The sequence below is a fragment of the Chaetura pelagica genome, unplaced genomic scaffold, assembly GCF_000747805.2.
Source record: "Chaetura pelagica isolate M959 unplaced genomic scaffold, ChaPel_1.0 scaffold1393, whole genome shotgun sequence".
In the NCBI taxonomy this organism is placed as follows: Eukaryota; Metazoa; Chordata; class Aves; order Apodiformes; family Apodidae; genus Chaetura; species Chaetura pelagica.
In genome coordinates this window covers 14222-25707 of record NW_009952737.1, presented here as the reverse complement: position 1 = coordinate 25707, position 11486 = coordinate 14222, and the positions used below count along the sequence as shown (strand labels likewise).

The window sequence follows — 11486 nt, the reverse complement described above, 5'->3', positions numbered from 1 at the left end:
GGGGGGGTGGGGGGGCTGAGATCTCTCTGCTTGCTTTGTGTCATTGCGGGGTTATCTGCTCTCCTCTGCTCTTGAGGCCCCCCAGAGCCCCTCTAGTGCAGGGAGGGCTGGAGCTGCTGTTCTCTGTGCCACAAGCTTGCAGCAGTCCCTAGTGCAGAAACCTCCCCGAAGCCATGGCCCCAATCCCATCCCTGGCAGGAGTGCTGGGGGCTGAATCCTCATGCTCTCCCCTGGCCAGGACATCCCCAGTGAGCTCCTGGCACGGCAGAAGTCCTCAGAGGACCCAGAGCATTCCATCAAGGAGTTGAAGAGAAAGCAGCAGAAGCTGGAAGAGACCGTGAGAGAGCTGGAGCTGAGGAAGGCAGAGCTGATGTTTGGCCAGCCCCCTGACACAACCAGGTGCTGTTGGCCTGGGGACAGCCGTGTCAACCGGGCAACCTTTGGAGGGGGACATGTGCATCATGGGTGTCCCGAGAGAGGACGCTCTTTCCTCTGTCCCACTGCAACTGCCCAGCCCTCCTGCACTGGGACATTTTCTGAGCAGGGTGTTCCCCAGCTCTGCTCCTGGCAGAGCTCCTGCTGTGGCAAGCAGGGGGGAGGACCCTTGCTCCTTGCCCAGCCTGGGGAGGGGGACCAGCAGCATGGGCTTGGCTTGCAGGCAGAATCTCTGCTGGGCACGTGGGGCAGGGGACACCTGAGCAGCTTGTGCAGCATGTTTGGTTGTCCCTGCACCCCTGGGTGGATGGATGTGCTTGTGTTTGGCTGCAGGGGCCTGGAGGAGGAGCTGCGGAGGAACCTGCAGCAGGAAGAGGCTCGGCTGGAGCAGATGCAAGCCCGGCTGCTGCGTGACCAGGAGGTCCGGCTGCAGTTTGAGAGCAGCGCTGACAGCCTCTTGGCTCGTCTGCGTGGCATCACCGTGCCCGGCCAGGTACCCGTGCCGCACTGGGCTGGGCATGGCCTGGCTGGAGCTCAGGGGGCAGCGGCACAGCATGGGGACACTGGGGGCAGCCACTGCCACCCCTGGAGGCTCGTTCTCTCCGCCAGGGCAGTTGCTCTCTCTCTGACTCCAGGACAGCCTTGCCAAGGCCATGGGGGTGGAGGAGAAGCTCCAGCACACTGGGCAGAAGCTGAAGCACCTGGGGCAGCAGGTGGCTGCCTTGCCACCCCAAATCCCTGATGAGGACAGCAAGGTGCGTGGGGGCTCCATCCCTGCCCCACTTTGGGGACCCACACGGGTCTCTCCCAAATGGCTCATCCCAAGCCAGCTGGGAAGATGGAGGTGGCCCCATAGAAGAGCCATGGAGCAGCTCAGCCCCAGGTGGCACTGGGCACTGTGGGATGTCTCCCTGAGGGGGACACTGAGGTGGGGCAGCCCTTGGGTTGTAACACCCCCTGCCCTTCAGCAATTAAGCTGGAGTGTCTTTCACAGACTTTTCGGAAGGTCCGGAGCTGGCTGGAAAATGCAGCTGCAAATGATCCAGCGAACCGGAAGGTTCTCTTGGAGGACACAGTCAGTAGGGTCCAAGGTAGGAAAGCCCAGCAGTGACTGCCCACTGGGAGCTATGGATGTCCTTGCCTGTCTGCCACTGTCCCAGTAGCCACCAACCTAGGAGTTGTCTCCAGACCTTGGGGCTGCCCTTTGCTGTTTCCAATCTTTGAGCATGAGTGGTGGCTTTAGGTGGAGTTGTGGGAGAATGAGGACAGCTGGAGGGGCGCAGTGAGCATCAAAGCCCAGCAGGAACAAAGAGAGGGCAAGGAGAGAGACCCTCGTCTTCAAGTCAGCTGGTTGTGAAGCATGAGCAGTACTTGGGCTCTTGGATGCTCTTGGAGGAGCCACTGAGTTTTTGGCAGCTCGGCACCTGTTTTTCATGCAGCGGGAGCTGTTCCCACCAGCCCACAGCTCCAGCCCTTTCTGGGAAGCCCCAGCGTTGCTGGAGGTGGATCCTGCCAGTGGCATCGCCAGGCCCTGCCGGTCCCCCTGGGCTCCTGGGTGGGGGGAAGAGACAGGCAGCAGTGCCTGTGCTGGGGAGCTTGGCACGATGGCTCACTGTGATGCCACCAGCCCCCCCAAAAAGTGCTGGGTCTTCCTGGGGGCATGGGTACAGCGGAGGTGGCCCCACAGCCTCTCCTCAGCATGCCCCTCCCACTTTCTCCTCCAGACCCTACTGACAGTGTGGAGGACCCAGACTCTGACCTTGTCCTCAGCCGGGAAGCCATCAAGAAGCAGGGTCTGAAGCTGATGGAAAGAAAGATAAAAAGCAGCAAGAAGTAGCGGTCATTCCATGAGATCTTTGTGTGTCCCAGACCTCCCCTTGTGCCTTGGATGTCCCAGGCCCCCCATTTTCCCTTTTTCAGAGGGTTCAATAAAGCAGATCTTTTTCCTTCCTCCCAAGCCTGTGGTTAAGTGGGATGTGTGTGTGGGGGGGTGTCCTAGGTCAGTCCTGTCACCCAGAACACATGGGGATCAAACCCTGGGTGCTGAGCTGGATTGGAGGCAGCCTCGTCCTGCTGCGCCTCACCCAGCTGCTCTCCCCACAGAGGTGGGGATGGGCCAGAGTGGGGACAGCTTTCCCAGCCAGAGGACAGCAGGGCCAGGCTGGCTTTCTGCCCCGTGGCCCTGCAGAGACACGACCTTCCTGGGACCTGCACCCCCAGACACTGGGCTGAGGCCTGTCTGGGGTGGGTGTCCTGGTGTCTGTGCAGGGAGCAGAAAGGCAGACCTACCTTGGGAAGGGAGAGCCAAGTCAGAGCTGGAGCCCCAGCCTGGGGCTGCCTGGCCTGTCTGGGGACCCTTAGCATCGCTTTCCTCGCCTGTTCCCTGCACACACCCGGTATAGCTTGTGCTCCTACCCCTGAGCTCAGAGCAAATGGCAGCAGGAGCTCAAGGAGGTGCCTGGAGGGAAGGTCTGACCCTGCATGACCCCGGACAGCAGAGGACACTGCGCCAGGCCTGTGGCTTGGGGATGGATCCCCAGCCCTGCTCATGGGTCAGCCACCCCCACGGTGGGGCCATGGAGAACAAGGCTGCCAAGAGCTGGGGCCATGTCCCCAAGTACAGCCACCAGCCAGGGCTTCTGCCTGGGACCTGGGGTCCTAGCTGGAGACCCAGGAGAACCACCTTATCTGCCAATGCAGGGGCACAGTGGTATCAGCTCAAGCCTTCAGTGTCATAACTATGGTTCCTCTGACCACCTTTCTTGCTGCCTTGAGCAGAAGACATCTCTGCTTTTGGTGCAAGGGGCCACTATGTTGATGTGGAGGGAAGGGTTGATGCCAGCTGGGTGAATATTGCCCATGGTGGCTTTTGGCCCAAAAAAGAGCTTGTCTTGGCATCGCCAGGCACAGGGGGAGCTTCAGCACCTGTGTCAAATGAAGGAGGGAGCATGGTGGGACCAAGGCAGAACTGGTGAAGGAGGAAAGGGGCCCACAGGGATGGTTTCCTGCCCCAGATACAAAGCACAGCAGGGGCAGAAGGGTGGTTGGGGCTGGCAGCTACCCACAAAGCAGCCTCTCTCCACAGCAGAAGTGTGCCAGCCCTTGGACCATTGGGGTGGCCTCCTCTGGCCCTGCTCTACCCTGCCTGTGCCTGTCTTGTATTGGGAGGCAGTGCTGCAGGTGGGGAGCACCCAGCTGGCTTTGGCAGAGACACACCAGCTGATGTTCTATTGATCACCCACTAGTATCCCCCAAATCCTTCTGCGCAGGGTGCTCTCTATCCCTCCCTCCAGTCCGTGCTGGTGCTGGGGATTTCCCTCACTTTGCACTTGGCCTGGCTGAACTTCCTGAGGTTCTCAAGAACCCCCTCGTCCAGCCTGCCCAGGTCCCTCTGGATGCCACCCCTTCCCTCCAGCATACCAAGGGCACAACTCACCTTGGTGCAAAACCAAAACTGGTGTGTCTTGGGTGATGCGGAGAGCAGAGGAACATGGAGAGCGGGCTTAGGTGAGTGACCCCTTTGGCTGTCATGGATCAGTAGCTGCAGAAATGCGTGGACTCAGAAGTTTTGTAAAAAGAGAAATCAGCAATCATAGAATCATAGAATCATAGAATCTTAGGGGCTGGAAGGGACCTCGAGAGATCATCTAGTCCAACCCCCCTGCCAGAGCAGGGTCACCTAGAGTACATCACACAGGAACTCATCCAGGTGGGTTTTGAATGTCTCCAGTGAAGGAGACTCCACAACCTCCCTGGGCAGTCTGTTCCAGTGCTCTGTCACTCTCACAGTAAAAAATTTTTTTTGGATATTCACCTTGAACTTCCTATGCTCCAATTTACACCCATTACCCCTTGTCCTATCACTGGTCATCACTGAGAAAAGCCTAACTCCGTCCCCCTGACACTCACCCCTTACATATTTGTAAACATTGATGAGGTCACCCCTCAGTCTCCTTTTCTCCAAGCTAAAGAGACCCAGCTCCCTCAGCCTTTCCTCATAAGGGAGATGTTCCACTCCCCTAATCATCTTCGTAGCTCTGCGCTGGACTCTTTCGAGCAGTTCCCTGTCCTTTTTGAACTGAGGGGCCCAGAACTGGACACAATACTCCAGATGTGGCCTCACCAATGCAGAATAGAGGGGGAGGAGAACCTCTCTTGACCTACTAACCACACCCTTTCTAATGCACCCCAGGATGCCATTGGCCTTCTTGGCCACAAGGGCACATTGCTGGCTCATGGTCATCCTCCTGTCTACCAGGACCCCCAGGTCTCTTTCACCTACACTACTCTCCAGCAGTTCAGCCCCCAACCTGTACTGGGACATGGTGTTGTTCTTCCCCAAATGTAAAACTCTGCACTTCCCCTTGTTGAATTTCATCATGTTTCTCCCCGCCCAACTCTCCAACCTATCTAAGTCTCTCTGAATGGCAGCACAGCCTTCTGGTGTGTCAGCCACTCCTCCCAGCTTAGTGTCATCAGCAAACTTGCTGAGGGTACATTCTATACCCTCATCCAGGTCGTTGATGAAGATGTTGAACAACACCGGTCCCAGTACCGACCCCTGTGGGACTCCACTAGTCACACACCTCCAACCAGATTCTGCCCCATTGACTACAACTCTCTGACTCCTTCCTTTCAACCAGTTCCTAATCCACCTCACTTCCTGATCACCAAACCCATACCTGATCAACTTTTCTACAAGGATGCTGTGGGAGACGGTGTCAAATGCTTTACTGAAATCAAGATAAACCACATCTACCGCTCTACCATCATCTATCCACCTAGTAATTTCCTCATAGAAGGCTATGAGGTTAGTCAAACATGATTTACCCTTGATAAAACCATGCTGACTGCTCTTGATGACCCCCATGTCCTTGATGTGCCTGGAGATAGTGACAAGAACAAGTTGTTCCATCACCTTTCCAGGGATGGAGGTGAGGCTGACCGGTCTATAGTTACCCGGGTCCTCCTTCTTGCCCTTCTTGTAGACTGGAGTGACATTTGCTATCCTCCAGTCCTCAGGCACCTCACCTGTTGCCCATGATTTACTGAAGATGATGGAGAGTGGCCTAGCAATGACCTCCGCCAGCTCCCTCAGCACCCTTGGGTGCATTCCATCTGGACCCATTGATTTATGGATGTCCAGATTACTCAACTGATCCCTAACCCAATCTTCATCTACCATGTCAAACTCTTCCTCTATCTTGACCTCTTCTGGGGCTATATGAATCTGGGGCTCATAGGGAGACCCTGCAGGAGTGAAGACAGAGGCAAAGAAGGCATTCAGCACCTCTGCCTTCTTTATATCCTCTGTCACCAGGGCTCCCACCTCATTCCTCAATGGGCCAATATTGCCTCTATTGCTAGTTTTGCTAGCTATGTACTTGAAAAAGCCCTTTCTATTATCCTTAACCTGACTTGCAAGGTTAAGTTCCAAGGAGGCCTTAGCTTTCCTAATTGCCTCCCTACATCCTCTGACAACAGTCCTATATTCCTCCCAAGTGACCAGCCCCTCCTTCCATGATCTATAGATTTTCCTTTTCCACTTAAGTTTGCCCAGTAGTTCCTTCTTTAACCATGCAGGTCTCCTAGCACCCTTACTAGATTTCCTAACCATTGGGACACTCTGATCCTGTGCTTGCAAGAAGTGGTCCTTGAATGTTGACCAGCTATCTTGAGCTCCTTTATTTTCTAGCACCCTGTCCCATGGGATTTCCCTTAATAGATGATTGAGGAGACCAAAGTTTGCCCTGTGGAAGTCCAGGGTTCTGGTCCTGCTGGGTATTTTGTTCCTTCCACACAGGATCCTGAACTCCACCATCTCATGATCACTGCAGCCAAGGCTGCCATTGACCACCACTGCTTCAACAAGGCCCTCCTTGCTGGTTAGTACAAGATCCAGCAGCGCTCCTCTTCTAGTCGGCTTGTCCACCATTTGCATTAAGAAGTTATCATCAATGCATTGGAGGAACCTCCTAGACTGTGAAAGGCTGGCTGTGTGAGTCTTCCAGCAGATATCAGGGTAGTTGAAATCTCCCATGAGGACCAGCGACTGTAGTTGTGAGGCTGCTTTCAGTTGCTTGTAGAAAGCCTCATCAACCTCCTCACCTTGATCAGGAGGTCTGTAGTAGACCCCCACAACTGTGTCACCCGCACCTGCTTGCCCCTTAATTCTTACCCACAGAATTTCAACATGCCCCTCATCAGCCCCTGCATGAAACTCAATACATTCTAGTTGCTCTCTCACATAAAGAGCAACCCCACCACCTCGCTTCCCTGCCCTATCTTTCCTAAAAAGCACATAACCATCCATGGCCACATTCCAGTCATGTGAGCTGTCCCACCATGTCTCTGTTATTGCTACTAGATCATAACCCTTAGCCCGCACACAAACCTCTAACTCCTCTTGCTTGTTCCCCATGCTGCGTGCATTAGCATACAGGCATTTCAGGAAACGAACAGAGCACACTGGTGGGACTAAATCCTCCTTGGACGACCTGACTTTGGGCCATGGTGTGTTCCTCTTGTGCTTGTCCCTAACAGGCCTGGTTTTCTCCCCTTCCCCCTTCACATCTAGTTTAAAGCTCTATCAATGAGCCCTGCCAAGTCCTGCCCCAAAAGCCTCTTCCCCCTCTGGGACAGGTGCATCCCTCCTGCCACCATCAGTCCAGGTGCCTCATATAGCATCCCATGATCAAAAAAACCAAAACCCTGGCTATGGCACCAATCTCTTAACCATTCGTTGACCTGCAAACTCTTCCTATATACCTCCCTACCCATTCTTGCAGGAGGGATGGAGGCAAACACTACTTGCGCTCCAGACCCCCTAACTAGCTGTCCCAGGGCCCTGAAGTCTCTCTTCATTGCCCTTACATTTCTTGTAATAATTTCATCACTGCCAACCTGAAAAATCAGCAGCGGGTAGTAATCGGAAGAATTCACAAGATTGGGGAGTTTCCTTTTAACATCCCTAATCCGAGCCCCAGGGAGGCAACAGACCTCCCTGTGAGATGGGTCCGGCCGACAAATGGGCCCTTCTGTCCCCCTCAGAAGGGAGTCACCCACCACAATTACTCTCCTTTCCTTCTTGATTGAAGAAGTCCTAAGGACTCGAGGTGACTGACGAGTCCTAGGCACTTCACTAGGTAAGTTTACCCCTCCAACTTCATTTTCCTGTTCCTGAATTTCCAATGCCTCGTATCTATTCTTCAAGGGCAACTGAGAGGGTGGAAGGGGTTGGGAGGATTTTTTCTTGCCTCTTCGAGGTCGAACCTCCTTCCATTCCTTAATATCTCTTAAGTCCTCTCCATCTGCCTGGTGACAGGAGGGGAGAGGATCCGTCACTTGCCCAACGTCTTCTATCTGCCCCTGCCTCAGGGTTTGACTCCACCAATCTATTTCACTTTCACATTCTCTAATGGCCCTCAGTCTTGCAACCTCCTCTGTCAGCTCAACCACCTGCCTGAGGAGATCATTTACTTGCTCACACCGCACACATGCGCTGTCACTGGTTCCCTCTGATACCAGTGCCAGACTCAGGCATTCACTGCAGCCAGAGACCTGCACTGCTGCGTGCCTGCTTGGGAGCTCCGTCTGAGTCCCCACATTCTTTTTCACAGTGGTTTTTGGCCGTGTTGTGACCATGATCAATCTAGTTACTAGTCTGCTTTTCCTAGGATGAGAAGGCACCAGCTGCTCCCTGCCTGCCCTCGTGCAGCTCTCTGCCTCACCGCCTGCCCTCGTGCAGCTCTCTGCCTCACCGCCTGCCCTCGCGCCTGCCACGTGTCTCCCCTCCGGAGGCTAGCTGAACCCGAGAACCTCCCAGCTCCTGTAGCAGAACTCACTCACTTGCAGGAGGAGGTTTGCACTTAATGGCCTAATTGCACTCCTCATACCAGCCCAGCCTCATTGTGAGCATCCAGGGAAACCCACACCTGAAAACACCAGGCACTTGGTTATGTCCCTGAAAGGACAGAGCAACCCAGGCTGACACGTTCTCTCAGAAACACCCTGGGAAGTGTTCAGCTGCAACCTGCTCTGACACCAGAGCAATGAGGGCCTTTAGTTCCTCACCAACATGAGACTATCCAGACTGAGCAGTGGAACCGCTGGGTGACCCAAATGGCACTGGGGATTTACAGTGACCCCAGAGGGCCCACAGGGAAGGGGCACATTTCCCTGCACCAGCAGGGACCTTCACCCAGCAGATCCTCACTCCCACTCAGAGTTTGGGGCCTGCTCAGACACAAGTGTTTACAGGGTCAGTTACCTTCTTGTTGATTTGGGTGCAGAAGAACTGAATGATGACCCAATCACTGAGGCCAAAAGCGCCAGCAGAAGAGATGCCAAATCTGTGCAGCCACAAGGCAAGGAGAGAAAAAGTTCCATGCAGCCACCAAGGCAGCGACATTGAGAATAAAGTGCAGGTGTAGCCAGAGTAGATTCCTACACTGTTCCTGGAGAACAAGCACACCAGACAAGAATCAGCACGCACAGCCTCACACCAGGAGCTGGTCTGCAGTCTGCTGGGACCTTGCTTGTGCAGCTATCAAACACTAGCACAGACACCAAGTCTTGCCAGGAGGCTGGAAACTCTGTGAGTGTTCTTTTTCCTGGGCTTGGTGCTAACAGGACAAAAGCTTCCTTCCCCCTCCTTCTTCCAGCAGCACCCCTGGACCCCCATCAGAACAGCGCTGAGGAGATCCCTCTCCAGCAGGCAGCTGGCCCCGCAGCGCTGCCAACCCTCCCGGCAGCAATCCCCTTGGGGGGCTTCGCGCACCCTGCTCCATCGCCCCCCTGCACCTCTGCCCTGCACTTACCCCCTGGCACCCACTGACCAGGCCTGCCAGCACTCAGGCTTTCCCCTCGGCCCTGGCTGCTCTGCTTGCCCCACGACCCGCCCCTCTGCATCCTCGAGCTCTGCTTGGCCCCTCCTCTCTGCTCACGCCCACCCCTGCACCTGCCCCTCTGGATAAGCCCCTCATACACTCCCATCACTGCCCCCCCAGACAGTCCCCACCGCACGGTTATTGCCCCACGACCTCCTTCACACCCTGCTCGCCCCCACAAGCATTTCCCCCATTTACCACCCATTCCCCGGCTCCCGCCGCCACTGCCGCCTTCGCATTCTGGCCGCCTCCTCGTTTCCCTCCGAGGGTTTTGGCAGCACCCGGCATCAGTGAGGGGCGGCGGCCCCATGTCCAGCATCACCCCCTAGACCCTTCACCAACGGGGCCGTGGAGCGGGCGCGGTGGGAGCGTGGCGGGAGCGCTCCTGGACACTGCGACCCTGCAAGGGCTGGGAGGCCGCGCAGGGCAGGAGGGCCAGGCGGGCTGCAGGGCCGGGCCCGAGGGGGCTGCGGGGCCGGGCAGGAGGCCCGTGGGGGATGCGGCGATGGAGCGTGTGAGGCACGCGTGGAGCCGGGATGGGGAAGAACCCCGGGTGCTGTTGCTTCCCTGGGGATGGAGGTTCATGGGACTGTTTGGGTTGGAAGAGCACAGAATCACTTAGGTTAGAATAGACCTTCAAGATCATCAATTCCAACCATTAACCCCACTCTGCCAAGTCCAGCACAGAGTCATGTCCCCAAGCACTACATCTAGATGACCTGTAAGCTCATCCAGGGACGGTGACTCAACCACCTACCTGGGCAGCATGTTCCGATGCCTGACAACCCTTTCAGTGGAAAAGTTCTTCCTAATTCTATTCTAAACCTCCCCTGGTGCACCTTGTGGTTTTTCCCTCTTATGCTATCACAAGTTTCTTGTGAGAAGAGACCAGCACCTACCTCTTTACAACATCCTTTCAAGTAGTTGTAGAGGACGATGAGGCGTCCCCTCGGTCTCCGGTCTCCAGCCACTCTTCCCCCAGCCTATAACATTGCCTGCTTTTAAAGAGCTAATAGCACAGCTCAGAAAAAAATGTTAGAACAATCTAATGAGGTCCCATTAAGCTTCTCTTCCATTAAGTTCCTTTGAGTCCTATCTAGGCTAGTAAAATTGATAACTGGAAACAAACCCGGCTTTTTTAGTCTCAACATGGGCTTGATTAAGAAGAAAACACCGGAGTTGATGGACCCTGGGTTTTGTTACCTGCTCTGCTATCTAACTCTGAGCCTTTAATTGCAAAACCTCACTTTCCAGATTGGAACACTGAGATAATTATTTCCATGCGTCTGACTAGTTAGGAGAAATCAGGATTCCCAGGGGACAGTTTGGGGTGCTGGGAAAGATCAGCACTGGAGAAAAATCCCTTTTTCTAATATGTTTCCTTGCTTTCCATGATGAAAATCTCCATCTTCCGGATAATAAATGGTTCTTGTGGGATCATAGAGCCTTGTAGAATTTATAATCTTCATCAGTTAGTGTTAGGATGAGAGTATTTTGCCTAGAACTGCATTATTTGGCATTTCAATAGGTAACATGAATCACTTCTCTGTGGAAAAGAGGTCATAGAGGTCAAACTCCCTTTCTGGGGAGCATAGTGGGGTAATCTGAGGTCAACCAATTATCCCATGGGGTTACTTGACATCAAATTGCCCTGCTGGAGGGCCAGGTGGGGTCACCTGAGGTCAACCAGTGGGCCTGAGAGGGGTTATCTGGGTTGTATCAGAATGGGTTAATAGTGATGAATCCATGGTTGAAACAAATAAGGAAAGCAGAACCTTGGGTGGAATTCATGGTTGATACAGATAAAAGGAGAAACAGAAACAGAACTTTGGGAGGCACCTGGTGTTTGTACAAGCCATAGCTGTGTTTTGCACATCTAATCATTTCCCATTATTAAAGCAGAGATAGTGGCTGCACAGAAAGGGCAGCCAAAGGACAAGGGAGGTAGAGGAAGACAGATGAAGTAACGCTTGGGGTGGTGTCACCAAGACCACCATGTGATATTCCCAGGGTGGTCTCTCACACACCTGCTCTGAGTGGGAATGGTCCTCTGCCATCCATGCTAAACACATGTGGTGGTGCTGGAGAGACTTGATATCTTGGGCAGCCCTACAGCCTGGATGTGGCCATGCAAATGAGCAGGACCCTGACATAGGTTCAGCA

General features: G+C 54.4%; 1 protein-coding gene across 1 annotated transcript in view; it reads left to right on the top strand.

Annotated features, from left to right (window-relative positions):
* The window catches only part of CCDC183 (coiled-coil domain containing 183), a 6080-nt gene extending 3808 nt beyond the window's left edge, over positions 1 to 2272 (top strand). Inside the window, exons 11-15 of the mRNA XM_009994701.1 lie at positions 239 to 395; positions 759 to 928; positions 1071 to 1190; positions 1430 to 1526; positions 2160 to 2272. Of these exons, the coding sequence (XP_009993003.1) occupies positions 239 to 395; positions 759 to 928; positions 1071 to 1190; positions 1430 to 1526; positions 2160 to 2272 (657 nt within the window). The remainder of the gene's footprint in view (positions 1 to 238; positions 396 to 758; positions 929 to 1070; positions 1191 to 1429; positions 1527 to 2159) is intronic.
* Positions 2273 to 11486: the final 9214 nt, after the last annotated feature.